The 22,042-nt window shown below is 41.1% G+C and overlaps 1 protein-coding gene across 1 annotated transcript in view; it reads right to left on the bottom strand.

Annotated features, from left to right (window-relative positions):
* The window catches only part of LOC131129797 (cyclin-dependent kinase-like 5), a 47,679-nt gene that overhangs the window by 10,915 nt on the left and 14,722 nt on the right, over nt 1-22,042 (bottom strand). Inside the window, exons 4-12 of the mRNA XM_058073670.1 lie at nt 12,298-12,343; nt 10,188-10,324; nt 9,991-10,111; nt 6,426-6,485; nt 5,923-6,013; nt 3,949-4,138; nt 2,830-2,910; nt 2,461-2,624; nt 465-1,485 (exon numbers count right to left, since the gene is read on the bottom strand). Of these exons, the coding sequence (XP_057929653.1) occupies nt 465-1,485; nt 2,461-2,624; nt 2,830-2,910; nt 3,949-4,138; nt 5,923-6,013; nt 6,426-6,485; nt 9,991-10,111; nt 10,188-10,324; nt 12,298-12,343 (1,911 nt within the window). The remainder of the gene's footprint in view (nt 1-464; nt 1,486-2,460; nt 2,625-2,829; nt 2,911-3,948; nt 4,139-5,922; nt 6,014-6,425; nt 6,486-9,990; nt 10,112-10,187; nt 10,325-12,297; nt 12,344-22,042) is intronic.

The raw sequence follows: 22,042 nt of genomic DNA, 5'->3' as shown, positions 1-22,042 counted from the left end.
TCATGCTAAAAGCGAATGTTATCATGTAGAATATAAAGTGCTCAAGCCAAAATCAGTATGCGGATCAAACGTAATAAGGAAAAAGCCGGAAGAAACAAACATAGCATGTAGCATCACATGCTATGCTTGTGGCTAAGGAATGTGTCCTCCTGTCCCACTGCTTAATGTTGGTGCACTGTATGTGATATATGGCATCTACGTAAAATGTTGAGCAAGTGCAGAGTTACAGTGTGCATAATGTACTTTATATAAAAAGGACCAAGTACACAAAGGTGCTTCTTTTAAAGCTACACATGCACACACACACAGGTGTGGGTGTGGGTGTGTTCCCAGCCGGGCTTACGAAAAGCACTTTGAAGCCATGTCTCATTTTCAGCATTGAGGATAGATTTTAGACCTCTGAGACTTATTTAAAATATTTGAAAAGAGAGTTACAATGTTGGGTTTGTTGTGGGCAGACTGACCCTGCTCATGTCCTCCTCCCTGGAGGCAGAGTGACGAGGTAACGTGCGATGCTGCAGCTGAGGGGACAGCAGCTGTAGACTGCTAGCCCGTGTGGGGACACCTTGTCCCACCAGCAGACCTTCCTCGGCCCCATGAGTCCTCTGGTGGTCCCTGCGTACATACATGGAGTGGCGGTGCGGCCTTTGTTGAGAAGAGAAGGGGCTGGTGTAACCCTGCCCGTAGGACAGCTGGTCATGTGGGGCGGACAGGGAGTGGGCGTGGCTCCTGTCCACGCCACCCTCCCCTGGCTCGAGACTATCTGGCGACTTGGCCTCCTCTGAGGCCTTGTGCCGGATGGACGAGCGCCTGTAGGAGGAGTCCAGGGTGTTGCTCTCACGGTCTGACCGCATGCTTCCTCTGGCGCCCAGGCGGTCTATCCTGCGTACCGCAGGGCTGCTGGGGGCCGTGAGGTCCAGGCAGCTGGAGGGGAAATAGCGAGTGGCAGGCTCATCGGCGTAAAGGTGTATGTCATTCAAATTCCCCACTGACTTGGCGTCGCTCAGTGTGCCGTAACTCTTAGACAGGTTCAGGTAGGAGAACTTGGAAGAAGAAGGCGAGTGAGCGTCCATGTAGCCATGCTGGCTGTGTTTGTCCCCCGATTGGAGGGTGTTGGTCTTCCCCTCCACGAAAGAATGGCGATGCTGCTGCAATCGAAAGTTGGACTTGAGGTACTTGGCCCCGGGCCCATCTGAACCCTTGGAGCCCAGGCCGACGTCAAAGTCGCCCTTGCCTTTGGCGTCATTGGGGGTGAGCAGGTGGGGCAGGTTGGTGGCGGCCAGGTCCATGTTGCAGGAGGTGGAGTGGTTGAAGAGGGGCTGCTGGTAGCTCTTGGGGTGCAACGTTGGGCTCAGGTTGATGGCCGCTGGCATGTTGCCGTTGAGGAAGCCATCATTGCTGGGGTGGAGGTCCTCGTGGCGGGGCAGGCTGGAGCACTCTCGGGTGCTGGACCGATGGCTGCCTGAGCTCTTTCCCCCGTGACTCCTGGACAAACAGACAACAACACATCACCAGTTGTGCGCACCAGTTCAATACATCCACACTTACTTACGCGTTTGTTTGCATTAGTGCAGGGCGTTACCCCCCGTGCCGCTTTGAACACCTGCAAGTTGATTTAGATGTGCATTCCTGTCTGAACCTCCTCTAACAGAGCATGAATGGAAGCTAACGGGGCTTAGCTTAGCTTAGTTTAGCATGTCTGTGCGGTGATGTTTGTGTAACTCAGACTGGATGAATATATTTTTACCCTAATGTACGGGACATTTTACAATGCCTGATGAGACGTGCAGGTTCCGAGTGAAAAAAGACTAGAAGCACATTTATTCTTGCACCCAGTCCAGCTCGCCTTAGGGGCATTATCAACATACAGATAACACCGCTTCAAAATAAGAGCACGGTTTGCCGTCTAACTATGTAAACAAATAAGAGTGCCATAAAAAAATAGCTGGAACTGCATGGGTGACTACATCTTCCTTCATCACAAGCACAGGCATTACAGTTTGTTGAAGATTTTGTAGCAATCTTGTGCAGAGGCTGACATCCCATTAGAAATACATTAAATACAATAAATACAAGGGCTTTACCATTTGAGACAAGTGTATTTCATTGTATGGGTTACGGTTTGTAGCTTTTTATACAAGACTCATTCATATTCATTCATTAATTCATTTTCTACCGCTTTTCCTCACGAGGGTCGCGAGGGGTGCTGGAGCCTATCCCAGCTGTCTTTCTTCCTTTGTGGAATGCAAATCCACACAGAGATAGCCGAGGGTGGAATTGAACCCTGGTCTCCTGCGCACTAACCACTAGACCGCCGTGCCGCCCTACCAAAATATTTAATTTAGAAATACGGAATCCGACTTCACGCAAGTTCACTTTTCATGGTTGTGTCTGGAACCATTTAATTATGTAAATGAGGAACTGTACAGCTGTATGCCCTGCATTAGTGGCATGCCTGACCTGCTGGGGGTGGTGTCTCCATGGTGAGGCTTTCTCTTGGAGGATCGTGCAGGCGTGGGTGTGGATGGGCCGGAACGCTCCACCAGCCTCAGGGTCTGGAAGGCGTGGTGGTTGAGGCTCTGCTCCGTCAGGAAGCGCTCGGTGGGGTTGAGCAGCAGCAGACTCTAGTGCACACACACACACAAACACACACACACTATGAAACAGCAGTGCTGTTACGATTCATCGGAATTCCTATAAAAAGTCACACTGATGCTGCAATTATTAGTCTTTCATGAGCGGTGAACAACAACATTTGTTGTTAAGAGGCTGTTGCGGACGTGTCCTGATGTCATGTTCTGCATGTTCAAGGATCACATGACGCAGTACCTTCAACAAGTCCAGCAGGGCTCCCCCGATGATTCCCAGGTAACGACGCTCCAACGTTTGGGGATGGTTAACAGCAGGGAACTAAAGAGAGGAAGACACATCACATCAGTCAATCACCATCACCATCAGTCAGCGTACTATTTAGTCACTTTTAGCTGCTCTGAGATGTCAAAGTCAAAATCAAACATTCATTTGCCATGTATAATTCAAATCTATTATGGATTATTATTATGTATTTAAAAATAGTAAGAACTATCCAGGCATACAGCAGTGTGTATACACATACATGCTGCTTAACCTCACTAGAGTTGCAAGTATGCTGGAGGCTATCCCAGCTGTCTTCCGGTGGCCAGCCAATCACAGGGCCCATATAGACAAACAACCATTCACACTCACATTCATACCTTTGGAATGGGTGAGGAAACCGGAGTTTCTCCACAAAGAGATGCCCAAGCGGCGATTCAAACCCAGGTCTTCCTGAACTCCTCCATTGAAAATATAATTTAGTAAAATTTTTATTTTAGTAATTCATACTTTTTTATGATTATTGAATTGCTTTGTATCAATACTTAATTCAGAAAATTCTGGTACTCCGGTTTCCTCCCATATTCCAAAAACATGCTAGGTTAATTGGCGACTCCAAATTGTCCATAGGTATGAATGTGAGTGTGAATGGTTGTTTGTCTATATGTGCCCTGTGATTGGCTGGCCACCAGTCCAGGGTGTCCGAAGACAGCTGGGATAGGCTCCAGCACGCCCGGGACCCTCGTGAGGATAAGCAGTCGAATATGAATGAATGAATGTTTAACGTGACCCGAGTTTTCAAAGAAATCTCTCTGTAAATATAAATAATATACAGTGCAAATTTGACAGAAAGACAGAATTATTTTTTCGAAATGTTTTTTTCAGAGATGAGAGTGCTGCTTCAATGGCGAGGTGTGGGCACGCAGAGGGACGGTTGGGGTTTGAGGTAGCATCACAAGAGAGCTTCCACACCGTTACTCACTGTCATCCAATCACTTGCAAAACGGCAGACAAAAAAAGCTATGGAGAAACAAGGAATGGCACAAAGGAGAAAGACGAGAAAGTTAGCAGCTGAGGAGGCTGGAGGGTGTTTACCCGTAGCCCGTGGAAGCGAGGGTTGTTGTAGAAGAGCTTCATCTGCTCCGGCGGCAACGGTCCCAACACTTTCTGAATGGTGAAGAGCTGGTCGATCTCGCTCTCGCCGGGGAAGAGAGGCTGCCCGTCGCTCAACTCCCCCAAAATGCAGCCCACCGACCACATGTCCACTGCCTTGCCGTATGGAGCCCTGGAGGCGGGACAAGTACCAGGCTTGGACACGTGGAACAATTGCAGGATGTGCAAAAAGTCCATGTAAGAATTAAAACAAAAAACACACCCTTTGAAAGTACATTATACATTAATTTGTAATTCATTTGTAAAACAAAACTAACAGCCCAAATAATTGACTGTAAATACTGTATTTGGACTATAAGTCCCTCCGGAATATAAGTCACACAAGGCCAAAAATGCCTAATAAGGTAGAAAAAAACATACATAAGTCGCATTTTTTGCGGGTAATTTATTTTACAAACTACTTGACCAAAACAAACATTACGATATGCTAACACAATGGTTATTTAGCGACACAAAAAAATAAACATGAACAGAAAAGGTGTCCAGTGTTTATGGAACATAAACAGTTTTTTCATTTAAAAGTCGCTCTGGAGTATAAGTTGCAGGAACAGCCAACCTATGAAAAAAAGTGTGACTTATCGTCCGGAAAATACGGTATATACATTTTTAAACCTTAAAAAAAATGTTGTACTTGATGTACTTGATGGCTTATTACACAGAACTGACAATTCACAAGTAAAAAACAAGATGATAACATAAAAGCGTCTCTAGGAAACCATGATTAGGTTGCAGTTTTGAAGGATGCTTTATTTAATGTCACTGATCAGTTAGTAAAAGGCATCAGAAAATACTTTAGATACAAATACAATACAAATTTTTGTTAATATATTTGTATACAAATACAAATATATATACAAATACTTTACTTTAAAAATTAAGGGGAAGAGTTGAGACATTTGTCATATGAGTTATAGCCTAAACATGACTTTTATCGTCTCACAGCAACCAAAAAACAACCAATCAAAAACCAAGGCAATGTTGTGTGAATGTAACAGCCGCACCCACAATGCAACGTTCTGTTGGCTCAACGTTCCTTCAATGTTTAGGGAATGTTAGATCGGGTTGGTTTGCTATGTAACAAAGGGACAATGCATAGACCAGGGGTCTCAAACACGCGGCCCGTGGGCCAAATGTGGCCCGCAGGACACTAGTTTGAGGCCCCCGCCTTGATATGAAAGTTTAATGTTAGTGCGGCCCGCGTAAGTTTGATGTGGATGCTGTATGGTATCATGTACCCAGAAAAAATTATTACGTTTGATTAATGTTCATGTTAAAGGTTAAATAACTGTTAATAGTTATCCTCCCTATCCGTGTGGAAGTGGTACGTTTTTGGCTATTTAAGTTTAAAGGAAATAACTGCCGTTTAGGTCGCGAGCTCTCTAGTTTGAGAGTTAGCATGTGTGTCAAGACCCTGCAGTTGGGCAATATGTTGTAAATAAAAAGAGTATAAATGTGACTATAGTCGTGTTTTGTCATGTCTACAGGGCTCTAATAATGCTTTGTTCATTTTAATCTGAAAAAAATAATTTGTCTACCCACCAACTATATGTGGTTTCTTAAGTTTTTATTATTTGCCGTTTTATTATTATTATTATATTTATTTATTTATTACTGATTGATTGATTTTCTTTATTCTTGATTTGTTTATTTATTTTTCATCTTATTTCGTGTAGAAAAATAAAAAGTAAGATATTTGAGAACAGTGGAATGTTTTATCAGAGCTTTTCTTGTAGAAAATTGGAAGCAAAGCAAAGTTTTTAAAAATGTTTTTGTTTTTAATAAATGCGTTTTTTTTGGGGGGGGGGACCTGATGCGGCCCAGTCTCACCCAGACCCAAGCTCCAGTGGCCCCCAAGGACGGCTGAGCTTTCCTGTCAAATGGAAAATCTTTACATACCCAAGCAGGAGTTCTGGAGAGCGGTACCATCTCGTGGCCACATACTCGGTGTAGTTGGCATCCGTCCCCTCAGAAAGATTACGTGCAAAGCCTGGCAGGAGAAGAGAGAGGAGGCGAGAGGAGGATGGACATGATGTCCTCAAAAAGGGAAGCTGGGTCAAAGCACTGACATTGGCCACATCATTAGGTACACCAGCCTACTCTCCCATCCCACGCTAGAGCTCCAAGCTGCACCATTCAACTAGCACATAAATAATAGACCCCGCTCCCAGCATGTATGAGCTTATAGGGGGGTCTTGTTGGCCTACATGTACTGTGTGGATCTTTGGACGGCGGGCCTCCTGTCTCTCACAGCAGATTGCCAACATTATGTTTTCCCGCACCCTACATACTCCCCCATCCCATGTTTGCTTTGCGTCCAGATCGGATGAAAGGCTGCGCGTTTCTGATACGTTTCATGGACCCAAGCATGTAAACAGCGGCAAGGTTTCTTTGACGCTCACCGAAATCACACAATTTGAGGACGTCATCCGAGCTGATGAGAAGGTTTTCAGGCTTGATGTCTAAAGAAGAAGTAGAAAGACAAAAGTGGTACGTCATCACCGATCCGAAACATTCTTAAAAAGAAAGAAGAAAAAAAGCAGACAAAATTGAGCAGATTGCCAAAGAGGGAAGTCCATCAGTTATTGATAAAGGCCTTAAAGAGGATGCTCATATGAGACGCCACGGGCCTTTTGGATGCTCGCGCTACCCGCATAGCGCCATCTGCCCTTCTTCCTGCTCGCCACTTGTCAGTGTTAGCCAGCACACACAGCTTACACCACGTTTATTATACAGTAAAAGCAATGCAATGCAGGTCAAGACGTTCAAAGAGATTCAATATATACAGTATTTGAGGAGAAAAAAGGTACTAAACTCGAGGAGGATTATTTTAATCTACAAATATACTCATTATTTTGGTATCATCTATTACTCCACTCCGGTTTCCTCCCACATTCCAAAAACATGCTAGGTTAATTGGAGACTCCAAATTGTCCATAGGTATGAATGTGAGTGTGAAAGGTTGTTTGTCTATATGTGCCCTGTGATTGGCTGGCCACCAGTCCAGGGTGTACCCCGCCTCTCGCCCAAAGACAGCTGGGATAGGCTCCAGCACCCCTGCGACCCTCGTGAGGAAAAAGCGGTAGAAAATGAATGAATGAATCTATTACTCCTGTACCTATTCTAATAGTATATATATATATATATATATATATATATATATATATATATATATATATATATATATATATATATATATATACATATATATGTATATGCATTGCCTTGGTGATGTATGGCTTGAATGCAGCTGCTCGGCCATGGAAACCCATTCCATAAGCTCTCTGTGTACTGTACTTGGGCTAATCTGAAGACCACATGAAGTTTGGAGCTCTGTAGCAATTGACTGTGCAGGAAGTCGGCGACCTCTTTGCATTATGCACCTCAGTATCCGCTGACCCATCTCCATCAGTTTACATGGCCTACCACTTGGTGGCTGAGTTGCTGTTGTTCCCAAACTCTTCCATTTTCTTATATTAAAGCTGACAGTTGACTTTGGAATATTTAGGAGCAAGGAAATTCCACGACTGGATTTGTTGCACAGATGGCATCCGATGACAGTTCCATGTTGGAAATGACTGAGCTCCTGAGAGCGGCCCATTCTTTCACAAAAGGTCATGGTTTAATTTCATTTGAACATGCATCAGATTACAATTGAGTGCATCCCATAATCAGTTGACAGTTCCACATGTCCAAAAGGAGTAGGAAGAAGCAAATCTTCCTACTCCTCCATCTGGTACTTTTACAATCAGTAACTGTTAGATTTGTTCACTTCCTGCCTTTTAATTAAATAAAATAAAATTAAATAAAATTAAATAAAATTAAATAAAATTAAATAAAATTAAATAAAATTAAATTCTATTTTAAATTAAATTCTATTTTAAATTAAATTCTATTTTAAATTAAATTCTATTTTAAATTAAATTCTATTCTATTTTATTTTATTTTGTCACATACCAAAGTACGAGGTGATATGACCATACAATGACTTGGGTACCATAGTAACCAAATGTTTATAGAAACAGTCTGCATGCCTAGGTGCTTGATTTTATACTCCTGTGGGCAGGCCAAGTCATTAGGATACCTGATTCTGATCAAATACTTTTGGTAATATAGAGTACATTTTTCCCTCCTGAGTCTTCTTATCTCAATTAATAAATCATCGTAGTTTCTCAATCTACAATTTTCATTAAAAAGGGCACCAATTATGCTGGTTCTTTAGCCCTTTGTATTGAGTTGCGCAGCAGCTACACACCATAAACTGCACAGAAAGCGTTCTAGATCTTCACAAATTGGCACTGGGAATCGCCAACCACTTCCGCCTGAGCTTGCCTTGTGGAAAGAGTCTAGTCGTGTTGGTGGTCTTGTAGTTTGTTCTAGTACATGTGCAGGGCTACAGTATTGTTGTTTGTTTTGTAGTCTTCTCTGGTTTTGTGTGTCTACAATCTTTTTGGTAGTCTTTCAGTCCATTCTGGTCTTGTGCAAGTCTACACTTTCGGCGGTGCTCTTTTATTCTGCAGTGTTTTTTGATGGTTTTGTAGTTCATTCCGGTCTTCCGTTGCATATCTACAGTCTTGGTGGTGTTTTAGTATGTTCCAATCTTGTGCATGTCTACCATCTTTTTGTTGGTCATTCAGTCCATTCTGGTCTTGTGCAGTTCTATGCTGTTGTCGGTGCTCGAGCATGCCCATATAAGGAAGCCCGTCACAAAGAGCCAGTGTTCTCTTCGAAACAGAGCGTTTTGAGCCATCCCAAACTTCTTTCACGGCTCACTTCCAAATGTGCAAACCTCATTGTCTGAAACTTTGATATGGTTTAACACAAGAATATAACATTCTAACTACATTTATAGGTCAGAAAAAATGGAGAAAGCATCACAGGTCTCCTTGAACTCTAAGATAATTATTCAGTGTGCCTTTTTGATTTAATAATGGAAATTTCAACTGCTTTTTTTAAAAAAAAAAGTTCTTCAATTGACAATTTCAATTATATACACTCAAATATTCCTAAATATATATTTTTTCTAACTTAAATGATTGCTGAATATTTCATTTTTAAAATTATTTAATAATTAATTATTTTTAAATTATTAGTGAATATTTCAGTTTAAAAAGGAAACCATACCCTACTTTTACATTAAATTATTACTAAAAATGCTTTTTTTCCTCAATAGCCCATTTTTTAATGGATAGCCTATTTATTCCTGAATGTCTCATTAAAAATATATCTAATTTCATTGAATGTCCCATTTAAAAAACATTTAATTATTCCTAGATTGGCCCTTTTTTCGTAATTAATCAATGGATAGCCAATTTTTTATGAATTTATCCCTGAATACCTCATTTAAAAAAAATATTTCTGAATATGGCTGCACGGTGATCAAGTGGTTAGCGCGCAGACCTCACAGCTCACAGGAGATCAGGGTTCAATTCCACCCTCGGCCATCTCTGTGTGGAGTTTGCGTATTCTCCCCGTACATGCGTGGGTTTTCTCCGGGTACTCCGGTTTCCTCCCACATTCCAAAAAACACGCTAGGTTAATTGGCCACTCCAAATTGTTGCTAATTAACAATTGTCGCAAAATTGTCCATAGGTATGAATGTGAGTGTGAATGGTTGTTTGTCTATATGTGCCCTGTGATTGGCTGACCACCAGTCCAGGGTGTACCCCGCCTCTCGCCTGAAGACAGCTGGGATTGGCTCCAGCACCCCCTCGATCCATTCAAAAATGAATGAATGAATGAATTTCTGAATATTCCATTTTCCAAAAATACAATATTCCTCACTACATTCCATTTAAAAATGAAATTATTCCTGAATATCCCATTGTAAAACATACATTAATCCTGACTGTACGACTAAAAGGCCTCTATGCTTGAAATATCGTGTCAAATTTGAAGTGATATAAGGTAAGGACTCTTGCCAGTTCATAACTTTTTTTCCCCTCTTCTACATGGAGCACTTCTTACCGCGGTGGACAATGTCATGCTTGTGGCACCAGTGGATGGCCTTAATCAGCTGGTAGATGTAGCTCCGTGCCTTCTCGGCTGGAACGCCATTGGGAAGCTCCTCCAGCAGCTCAAGCATGTTCTTGCAGACAGAGAGGAAGGCACACGCTTCAGAGACATAACAGTCCTCCTGGGGGGGGGGCACATGGGAGGCTCACCTTCTCCACGTACTCAAAGACCAGGTACAGCTTTCCTCTCCTTCGAAAAGCCTCTTTGAGCTCCACAATGTTCTCCTGCTTGAGGGAGCGCAGCATCTTGAGCTCGCGCAGCGTCGTTTCTTTGACCTCCTCATTTTCTGATGGCGGGGATGTTAGCATGTTAATAAATAAGTAGTCAAATAAACAAATAAGGGAAACAAAAGTCATTATAAAAAAATACATAAAAAGCATGAGCAAATCAAAGTAAAAAGTATTTTTTTTAATATTTGAACTAATATTTGAACCTCTTTAATAAATACCTCATTAATACAATTAAATTAAAGGTAATAAAAAATAATGGAATGTTTAAAAATAAATACAATTAACCACATACAAATAAATAACAATAATGAGAAAAGTATAGTAAAAAGTAGTAAAAAAAAGTTTCATTACATAAAGAAAGAAAAATACACACATATAAGAAAAAACATGATTTAAAATAGACAAAATATATAAGTAAATAAAGCAAACAATTCAGTTTGAGCAAAATGTAATACAAGTGGTACAAAAAAAATGTGACTAAGGTGGACTACAACATAGTAAAAACAATATTTTACAAATAAATAAGCATGAACAAAGTGGATTAAAAGTAGTAAAAAAAATCCATAAAAAATACAAATAAATGCATAAAATTGAAAATATGAATGTCTGGTATCTAGGAAGGTCAAAATGGCAAAAGTGGCAAAGCTCCGGCGGTGGACGAGTTTCGCTCTGAATTTCTCAAGGCTCTGGATGTTGAAGGACTGTCTTGGCTGACACACCTCTTCATTGCGTAAAAGTCGAGAACAGTACCTTTGGATTGGCAGACCGGGATAGTGGTACCCCTTTTGAATAAGGGTGACCGGAGGGTGTGTTCCAACTAGGGGATCACACTCCTCAGCCGGAGAGAAGGGTATGACCGTTGGTCCAACCTCTTCAATGATGCCATTTTTGTCCCGGTCGCGGAACACTGGACCAGCTCTACACCCTCGCAAAGATCTACATGTGCTTTGTGGAATCTTTTTGGGGGTGCTCCAGGAGTACGGGATTGGAGGCGTGGTACTATGTGCCTTGTACAAATGGAGCAGGAGCTTGGTTCCCATTGCCAGCAGTAAGTCCAGTAAAAGTTGGCCTCCACCAAGGCTCATTTTCATGGACAGAATTTCCATGAAAATTGAGGGCGTTCGGTTCTGGGGCCTTAGGATCTCATCTCTGCTATTTGTGGACAATGTGGTCCTGATTGCCTCTTTGGGCTGTGACCTTCAGCGTTTACTGGGACGGTTTGCATCTGATTGTGAAGCTTCTGGGCCTCCAAATCAGAGGCCTTGGTTCTCATTCGGAAATGGGTGGAGTGCTCCCTCTGAGTTGGGAATATTATATTATAGTATTAATAGTATATTGGGGTCTTGTTTGCGAGTGAGGGAAGGTGGGAGTATTCGTGGATAGGTGGATCGGCGCAGCGCCTGCAGTCATGCGGTCGCTGTACTGGACCGTTGAGCTGAGCTGGAAGGCAAAGCTCTCAATTTACCGGTCGATCTATGTTCCCACCCTCACCTATGGTCATGAGCTTTGGGTCGTGACCGATAGAATGAGATCGTGGATGCAAGCTGCTGAAATGAGTTTCCTCCGTAGGGTGGCTGAACTCTCTAAAAGATAGGGTGAGGAGCTTAGTCATCCGTAGAGCTACTTCTCCTTCACATCGAGAGGAGACAGGTGAGGTGGCTTGGGAATCTAGTCCTTCTTAGTCCTCCTTAGTGAGGTGTTCCGGGAATGCCCAGCCGGGAGAAGGCCCCGGGGCAGACTCGCTGGAGGGAATATGTCTCCCAGCTGGCCTGGGAACGCCTTGGTGGAGCTGGAGGAGGTGGCCGGGGACTGAGAAGTTTGGGCTTCCCGACAGAGACTGCTGCCACCACGACCCGGATCCGGATAAGCGGAGAAGAATGGAATGGAACAAAGTCAAGTAAAAAAAAAAGGAAAAAGCTAAAATAAAAAAATAAAATAATTTCAAAATAATTAAAAACAATAAAAAATGAACATGAAGAAATAAAACAGCATGAGCAAAGTGGACGGGCATTTGTAAAGGAAGTCTTACCTTCACTGTCTTTGAACTTCTTTATAGCAACTATTTCATTGGTGTCCTGCAAGGAAACACAGCAGGAAAATGGGTTTGTGGTACTTTTACAGCTTCTTCATGCTGCCCAATAGGATTTGGAATTGTCCCGCTTTCAGTTCATCTTGACCTTCTCTTGCATTATTCCGCACTTAGAAAAAATAACAAAAGCAGGACTGGTTCAAAGTCACTCATATTTCAGTACCCCATCATCGCCGTTTGGCATGTGGCGTTATTTCAAGGTCACGGTTCGCATCGTTGTGGGGAACAAACATAAACTTAAAGCCGATTCTTTCCTGATTTTTTATATGAAACTACAAATTGGAGATGTCCAATTTTCAAGCCACTACCAATAACTTTCTGCTTCTCCAGATCGATACCAATAACTTTCGATAAGGGCTGTCAAATGATTAAAAATTTTAATGAGATTAGTCACCGTTTTTGAACTAATAAATTACGATTAATCACCACTAAGTATTGTGTCTGAAATATTTTTTTTACTGTATTAAATGAATAGAAAGATGATCTACAGCAGTGATTGTCAACCACCAGGGCTCGACAAAAACGATGTACTGATGGCCCGGGGCAAGTTAAAACAAAATTCGGGTTTATCGCCAATTCAACCTGTTTAGGTTGGGAGGGGATTGTTCAATGTTTATAATGATGTTGTGCCACGACTGAGCAGTCTGCGAGTAAACACACGTTAGCGTTCCCTCTCCTCACAATGACAGCATTTCATTCATCTTATATATCCTGTTACGTTCTCCGTGTTGGTTCTACTTATTTCCTGTTTTTATTTTGCAAGCACTTCCTGTTTTGTACTATTTGCAGTCACCTTTACTTCATTTCTACAGAAGCTACAAGTCCCGGCTGATTGTGATAATTAGTTGGCTTCTTCAGGGGAGTGTGTGGCTTGTCTCATTTGCTGGTTCATTGTGAATGTTTGATGCTATATGCTACACTCTATTTTTCCCCTTTGTGCCACTTTGGAAGGAAGCTCGTCCTATTGTGAGTTGCTGCAACTACTTGTGGTTATATTAAAGACTTTTTACCTGCATTACGCTCTTGTGTTTGCATCCTGGGGTCACAACCATGCCTAAACGTGACCTATCCAACGTTCAACTTGCCGTGTTTACTTATATCATTTATACCGTATAAGTAGTATAAGTCATTTTCTTGTAATTGGAAGAAACTATATATCGGTATATAAAATATATTGCCCAATTCATTCATTCATTTTCTACTGCTTATCCTCACAAGGGTCACAGGGGGTGCTGGAGCCTATCCCAGCTGTCTTCGGGCGAGAGGCAGAGTACACCCTGGACTGGTGGCCAGCCAATCACAGGCCACATATAGACAAACAACCATTCACACTCACATTCATACATATGGACAATTTGGAGTCGCCTAGAATGTTTTTGGAATGTGGGAGGAAAACCGGAGTACCCGGAGAAAACACACGCATGCACAGGGACAACATGCAAACTCCACACAGAGATGGCCGAGGGTGGGATTGAACTCGAGTCTCCTAGCTATGAGGTCTGTGCGCTAACTACTCGTCCACCGTGCAGCCAATTACAATGTTATTATGTATTATTATATAACTTTTTCTCATTAGAGCAAAACACTGATGTGGACAAAAACAGGCACCATAACTTGTGTTTTTTCGTCATTCACTAGCAGTTTGCAATCAGTACCCCTGCTTTTATTATCGGTACCCCTGCTAAAAACAGCTGTGAACTGAAAATGGCTGTGGGCCACACTCCGGCAACCCCTGCAGTCGCCTTTTCTGGATAGAAGAACACTCTGCTCAAGGTGACCTATTTCAAGTCCCCTTTTTCCTCTGTCCCACTTTCCCTGGGCTGGCGACATAAATAACTGTTCCCTTCGCGAAAGGGGGCGGCTCGACACGTTCAGACGTGACTGACAGACAGCAAAAAAAAAAGGAAAAAGAATCCTAAAATAAATGAAAGCTGAAGTGTTGAACGGGCCCTCGGCCCCCATGCTAATTGTGGCCCTGGCAAGAACGTAAACCACTTGTGTCATTTCCTGTTACCAATGCATGGCGCGGTGACTAATTCAGGTAGTGACCAATGGTGCCATCTTCATCGTATGCTAAAAAATTTGGATGAAAATCTGATATTGTGTTATTAATGTTGACATTGTTGTGATGACTTTCCTTCAAAAGGCCTCTGTCTCACACATCCCATGATGTGGACTAAAATGCTTCACCGTTTGTCATCGTTCAACCATCTAGCATCTGTCATTTTGATTTGGGTTCATTTGGTCAAAATCCCAAGAAGGAGTTGGGGTGTTCAAAGCGTGGCCCGCGACCACTTTGAACGATATTATTTAATGAGGAAAATTTAATAAAATTTTAACAGAAAACACATGGCAAAAATCTGCTGAAATTTTCCAAGAATTAATTCAAAATATGAAGAGAAAAAGTCCTAGTCTAAAATTAAAAGCAAAGTTAATTTTACTATCATAAACTCATAATATTTTGATTTATTTTAGTAGCATAGAGTTGAAATATTAAATAAGAAAATTTTAATATCATAATATTATGAGAACCAAACAAAACAACAAATAAATCTGTGGTTGGTAAAAGTCATAATATTACAAAAATACATTTACAATATTATGGGAAGAAAAAAATATAAAAAAAGAAAGAAAAGACAGCAGAAATGGAAAAAAATGTAATTCTACACAAGCATAACGTCAAAATGTTGAGAGAATCAAAAAAGGTCATCATTTCACCAGAATAACGTCCTAATATTATAAGTAAATTTAGTAGTAGTCATTTTAGTAGCATAGAGTCAAAATATTCAAGCAAAAATATGTTACTTTTTAAAGCTGTAATATGATTAGAGATGGACGAGTGGTTAGCGCGAAGGCCACAGCGAGGAGACCCGAGTTCGATTCCACCCTCAGCCATCTCTGTGTGGAGTTTGCATGTTCTGCCCGTGCATGCGTGGGTTTTCTCCTGGGACTCCGGTTTCCTCCAACATTCCAAAAATATTACCAGACCATGTTGGGATTTACACCATGAATATTAGTCCTACATTTATTTTATCTACTGCATACTTACATTGCTAATATTAGCAGAGTGGTTAGCGGGCAGGCCTCACAACTAGGAGACCAGAGTTCAATTCCACCCTCGGCCATCTCTGTGTGGAGTTTGCATGTTCTCCCCATTTTCTCCGGGGACTCCGGTTTCCTCCCACATTCAAAACATGCTAGGTTAATTGGCGACTCCAAATTGTCCATAAGTATGAATGTGAGTGTGAATGGTTGTTTGTCTATATGTGCCCTGTGATTGGCTGGCCACCAGTCCAGGGTGTACCCCGCCTCTCGCCCAAAGACAGCTGGGACCCCCACGACCCTCGTGAGCATAAGCGGTAGAAAATGAATGAATGATGAGACACGAGCAAAACAACAATAAGTTGCCATCTTTGGAAAATCAGGTTGGTGAAAAAGTCATAATATTGCGAGAATAAAATAGACAAAAGGGGAGGGAAAAAACCAAAAAGCTAATTTCAGAATACATTAGGCTTTTTCACCTACATCGTTAAATTGTTTGTCAGCCTATCCACGTGTGTTGCTTTACAAAATATATATCAAAGTTACATCCCTTCATTTTTCACTATGTGGCCCTCACCAGAAAAAAATTTGGACAGCCCTGGTGTACACCATCTTACCATGTCACGCCAGGGGGTTAGCATTTAGCATCTCCTATGCAGGAATCGAACAAGCTGCTTATGCAAAAGCACAAAATTCATTCAGAAACACTTTAAAAATAGCTTTTGTCTGTGTATCCATCATTGTTTTTCCCTCTGCCAATACCAGTCCATCTAAGGTTGTTTCATTGCGGTGGATGTGTGGGATCTGCGGGTGCGAAAATAACAATTATGTTTTATGACGCATGATGGATGTCAGCTGGTGCAACAAAGTACAGTACAAAACCCCCCAAATTCAGTACAGCCCTCACATTTCAGCAAGCATCAACGCCCAGTAGCAGTCATAAAGTAGTCTATGTATAGTTGAACTCCATTATAGTGAACTCCATTTGAAATGTACCCATTTACTTGTTTGTTAATTTATTTTTCCAAATTGGCATACATTTTTGTGGTGTTACTTTGATTTTGGCTGCATTATTTTCTTGTATACTTGTAATGTATTTGTTGCTAGACACAATGCTAACCAGTGTTAAAGCGTGGACTGTATAATGAATGCTATGCAGTGATTGAAATGCTATTGAATCTATGAACAGAAATCTGAATTAATTAATTATGTGTCATGGCCTCTATTGCCATACTGGACTCAAATGTGAATTGTATAACTTGTTTACCGGTAAAATTTTTGAGAATGTGAATATATTAGAAATATAAATATAGCGTATATACTTAGTAGATCTCTCTCTCTCTATCTTTGTTTTTAGTTACTGTTAATTATTAGTTGTCACTTTCTCTGTTTCCTCAAATTCTGCTCTGTCTTGAAACCTTACACCACAATGCGTGCCTTGGCTCATTTGCACAGTTACTTGGGGGTTGGGGGTCTGGGCTGTGAAAAATATACCACTAAATGTGCCAAATGTGGCGCGCAGGACACTAGTTTGAGACCCCCGCCTTGATATGAAAGTTTAATGTTAGTGCGGCCCGCGTAAGTTTGATATGGATGCTGTATGGTATCATGTACCCAGAAAAAATTATTACGTTTGATTAATGTTCATGTTAAAGGTTAAATAACTGTTAATAGTTATCCTCCCTATCCGTGTGGAAGTGGTAAGTTTTTGGCTATTTAAGTTTAAAGGAAATAACTTGAAGGATACTGTTTAGGTCGCTAGCTCTCTAGTTTGCGAGTTAGCATGTGTCTCAAGACCCGGCAGTTGCGCAATATGTTGTAAATAAAAAGAGTATAAATGTGACTATAGTCGTGTTTTGTCATGTCTACAGGGCTCTAATAATGCTTTGTTCATTTTCATCTGGAAAAAATAATTTGTCTACCCACCAACTATATGTGGTTTCTTAAGTTTTTATTATTTGCCGTTTTATTATTATTATTATATTTATTTATTACTGATTGATTGATTTTCTTTATTCTTGATTTGTTTATTTATTTTTCATCTTATTTTGTGTAAAAAAATAAAAAGTAAGATATTTGTGAACAGTGGAACGTTTTATCAGAGCTTTTCTTGTAGAAAATCGGAACCAAAGCGAAGTTTTTTAAATTTTTTTGTTTTTAATAAATCCGTTTTTTTTGGGGGGGGGGGGGGGGTTGGAAAACCTGATGCAGCCCAGTCTCAACCAGACCCGAGCTCCAGTGGCCCCCAAGTAAATTGAGTTTGAGACGCCTGATTAAAGGTATATGACAGAGCAGGAATGCAGGTGGATCACAAGCATGATGCCTGGATTAGCCTGCTGCTGTGTTTAATGTAACTGTCACAAACAGAGGTGGTCTTCATGGTGTCGCGCATTGTGGCCTCTGATGTGCAGTCCAGTGGGCCCTGCGCATTTTCAGGCGATGAGAGGCATTCACTTGATTGGTTAAGATTCCACTCGGCTGTGTTAAACCCTCTCACGCCTTCTCTCTTCCCTCTCGTGTGGGTGTGCTGCGCTGGACTGCGCCGCTCACAAAAGTACGCTGGCCACACCCCGTTGGCAAGGCGTAAGCGCGGATGCAGGGCAGGTGTTCAGTGTCCATCATTTGTCATTTGTAATGGTTTTGCATTATTTTCTGCATGTAAAACTAGAATTATTTATAATTTTGCGGTGTCTGGATTGCACATTGAACATATTTTTATTTTCAAATATTTACATTTTATTATTTTTACACATGCTACCACTATTGTTTCGGTTTAATTAGAATGTTTGTATTATTACACGTGATAGTATGAGAGGTGTTTTAAAAATCTAAAAATTTTTATTCTTCATATTGCTGCCTGATGCATCATATATTACTTTTTAAATATTAATTTATTTGGTATTTTATGGACTATTTGTGGCCAAAGGCTCTTCAAAAAATATCTTTACAATGTAACCTCCAAAATGCTCCTCTGGTCTATTTCTGTCCCTTCTTTCGCCACTCGTGGTATCCATTTATGCCACAAAGTGCACTAATTGTACTTTTAATTTGGGGGGCGTGGACGGCGAGCAGCTGCCATCCGACAACCGCCATTTTCTCTGACCCTCATGCTGACTCTCCCGCTGCATCTGTGCCACGTTTGTGTGCCATTCTGTGTTTTGTGTGCAATGAAACACACACACACACACGTGGGTCCATTCACCGCAACAATACAATAGTTTCCAGATGGCAAGAGTCCATATTGATCAGCAGCCAAAGGTTTCATTCCGCTGTGCTTCCACACATCAAGCAATACATTTAGCAGTGCCATCAAACGTCCACGGTTGAGTTTCCAGCGCACACAAGTCACGCTCCTTGTTTGCCACAAATCTTAAAACAAAACCTTCCTCATGGACATAATGCGGTCTCTAAAGTACCTCGAGTTAGATGAGCCTGCATATTAAAAAAGCAGGCTTCGCTACACATCTTAAAAAACGTCTTTGTTCATGGACATGATATCACCTTGAGCTAGATGAGTCTACCCTGTACTTATAGTGGTGCCTTGGTTACCATAAAAAAAAAAGACTCAAACCAAAATGGACTCTAACCAAGGCAAGTTTTTCCATAGAAAGTTAAATTAATCTGTTCCAGACACCCAAAACACATTTTTTTTTATAAACAACAACTATACTTTCACATGCACATACTTTTACATACATGACATATGAAATTAAATTTTACCTATGTGGTGAAAATTATGTGCAAGTAACGTGGGTGGTGCTTACCAAATCGTGCCTGTGTGTCTCATTTACATGAATGAATTAACCTTTGCAAACGTAAACCAAGGCAAAATTCTAGCAAAAATTTTTGGATGTGAAGCAAAAAACGCGCTAACCAGGACGGACCGGGTACCACTGAGAAAAGCAGGCTTTGCTACAAAACTTAAAACAAAGCCTCCTGATGGACAAGAAGCCACTGACCTGTTTAGATGCCGGACACTTTCAGGGGACCGTTTATGCTTCTTCCACTTTTCTGACCTATAAATGTAGTTAGAATGTTGTACTATTTTGTTAAACGATGCCAGAGTTTCCGATAATGAGGTTTGAGCATTTGAAAGTGAGACCTGAAAGAAGTTTGGGATGGCTCTGAATGAAGTTTTTTTTTTCTAAAACTGGCTCACTGTGACTTCACAGTGATCTGGACCTCCTTATATGGACGTGGATATCACAGCATTAGCATGGAACAATGGCTTCCAGGTTTGAGGGAAAGCTAACTTGCCTAAAGAGGCAAGCATGGTGAAGAGAAAAATATGGAGCTGTTTGCAAGCATGGGCGAAGCTGGAATATCCGCCAAACGGCTTCTGATGTCTGATGCCTTTAGGCAATTGTCTGTGTAGTACTATAGAGTGTGCATACAGAGAGCTTCTTACCTGCATGCATGCAAATTACTAGCTCACTGATGTCTGGAGTCATTAATAGCCTTTTTTTCACCACAATTGATGGATCTAAGTTTTTTAAACACGAGTAATCCCGCAATAATGTGTCATGACCACATTTCGACGACCAATGTTGCGTCAAGATTGTCGGCATTCAGTACACGCAGACCTGCGTTACCACTCTTTGAGTTTATGGGGGTCTCCAGCCAGTTGCCCACAAGCCGGTTATTGTGTGTAGCTGTTCTATAGGAGTACACAACTCAATACAAAGGGCCGAAAATGGGTCCCCTTACAAAAAAAATGTAGACTTTGTGACACTTGTGACACAGCTACAGATGTCGCACCTGTAAGTTTGATTGTTTTATTTTTCTTCAGAGAACATGCTAGCCTAACATGACTTTGTAGATGTAGTATTAACACTGTAGTGTCACCACTTTGCTAGTGTTGCTAACATTTCCTCCTGTCCCGCTCCTTAGAAGCACTATGCCTCTTTGTCTCCAAAATATATCACAAAAAACAAGCGTGAGTACTGGTTACCAATAGTGGTTTCAGTGAACAGATTGGATGGACAGGACAATAAGTACGTCAGTCATACTGCATTTTTGTGGTATATCCACTCGATGGGTCAGCCAAACATAATAAGCTTAGCAGATGTGTGCGCTGTGTCAATCGGGCCGAAGCAAACACCTTTTTTTTTCGGCTAAACACATAAGAGCATCATTGTGTCCTCCTGCCTGGTACTGGGGGTTGCTTTGGTGCTGCTGATGAAGGATTTTCACACAAATAAGCTAAAAAATGAAGAGGCAGAAGATTCAGCCTCCATCTGTCGTGTGCAGAGAAAGCGAGACGCTGGCATGTTGCAGCTGTCGAGTCAGTCTGAATGATGACTAGTCATTAGCGCAAGCTCTCATTAAGGCTAAAGTCTCATATTTGATCAACTTGCTTGACCTCGTCTTGGCTGGAAAGGTAACCAAGCGAGGTTGTCGCTAGGGCTGAGATGACGCATCGACATCATCGATGATGTCGACGCAAAAAACACGTCCACGCATGAACTGCATGTCGATGCGTCGTCACTCAGAATCAAAAATGGCGGCGGCCACCACGGCATCAAGTAGCAACAAGTCTGGGGAGAAGAGAAGTTCTTCTTACACTTAAAGGTGATGATTCAGTGGTCTGTGCCCTGTGCAAAATGGAGATAGCTACCATAAAAGCACCACCACCGTAGCAAAAGGGAACGATAAAGTGCTCTTGCAGGAACACACACACACATAGCTGCTGTTATTTTTGATTTATTTTATCTTTATTTTTTGTTTAATTTTAATTAATTTAATTAATTTTATTTTTGATTATTTATTTGTGAACTTTATTGTCGTATTGTTCAATACAATTCATTTTTTAACTTGTTCATAAAAATATATTGGAAAGAAGAAATTTGTGTTTTATTCATGGAGATAAATTAGCATTAATTGCAATATAGGTCAAATTATGGGGAGGTAATCAAATCAAAATCAGATGAAATCAGATTTAAAAATTAATCATTAGATTAATCGACACATTGAAAAACTATTTTGTAGATTAATCGATGACAAAAATAATCGTTTAACCCAGCCCTAGTTGCCGCACAAGAAGAAGAACAGGAACAACATCAAAACCATTGACAACTTTTGTTGAGTTTGTTTACTGCCCATCTCCTGTCTTTGTGTCCTCCATGCTCTGGTGCCAACTTTTGGAGATACAGGACAAGACCAGTGCTCCCCTCTTCTTCTTTATTCCCCCGATTTAGTTCCTTGGAAGCCACTTAGTGCTCCACAATAATTAATCAGAAAGTCGTTTTTGATTTTGCAGCGGAATGATAGGATAATAGCAATCCCTCACCACTTAGCACTTCCAGTTTTGAGCCATCACTTTATTATGTTTGTTTTTTTCAAAAAATAATAAATAAATCATGCGGTTTCCTTATTGAATAGGGCCTATTACTAATAAAACATGCATATTATAGTTTTTTCCTAATGGTTTATGGTGTTTAATTGGCTCCAGACAAGACCGCAGTAAGACAATTTCTTTCATGTAGAATTAAATGTTTATAAATGCAATATTTTGATAGTTACAGCATAGAAAAGCTGTCTACAACCTTCTAAATACATGTTTAGACATAAAGTAACATTCCTTTAGCCACCTTTACACTCCTATAATGCAATACAGTCGACATAAGACACCAAAGTAAGTCTT

This window comes from Doryrhamphus excisus, chromosome 5, assembly GCF_030265055.1.
Source record: "Doryrhamphus excisus isolate RoL2022-K1 chromosome 5, RoL_Dexc_1.0, whole genome shotgun sequence".
Taxonomy (NCBI): domain Eukaryota; kingdom Metazoa; phylum Chordata; class Actinopteri; order Syngnathiformes; family Syngnathidae; genus Doryrhamphus; species Doryrhamphus excisus.
Note: the sequence above shows the minus strand (reverse complement) of the source record. Positions and strands in the feature narration are given on the sequence as shown.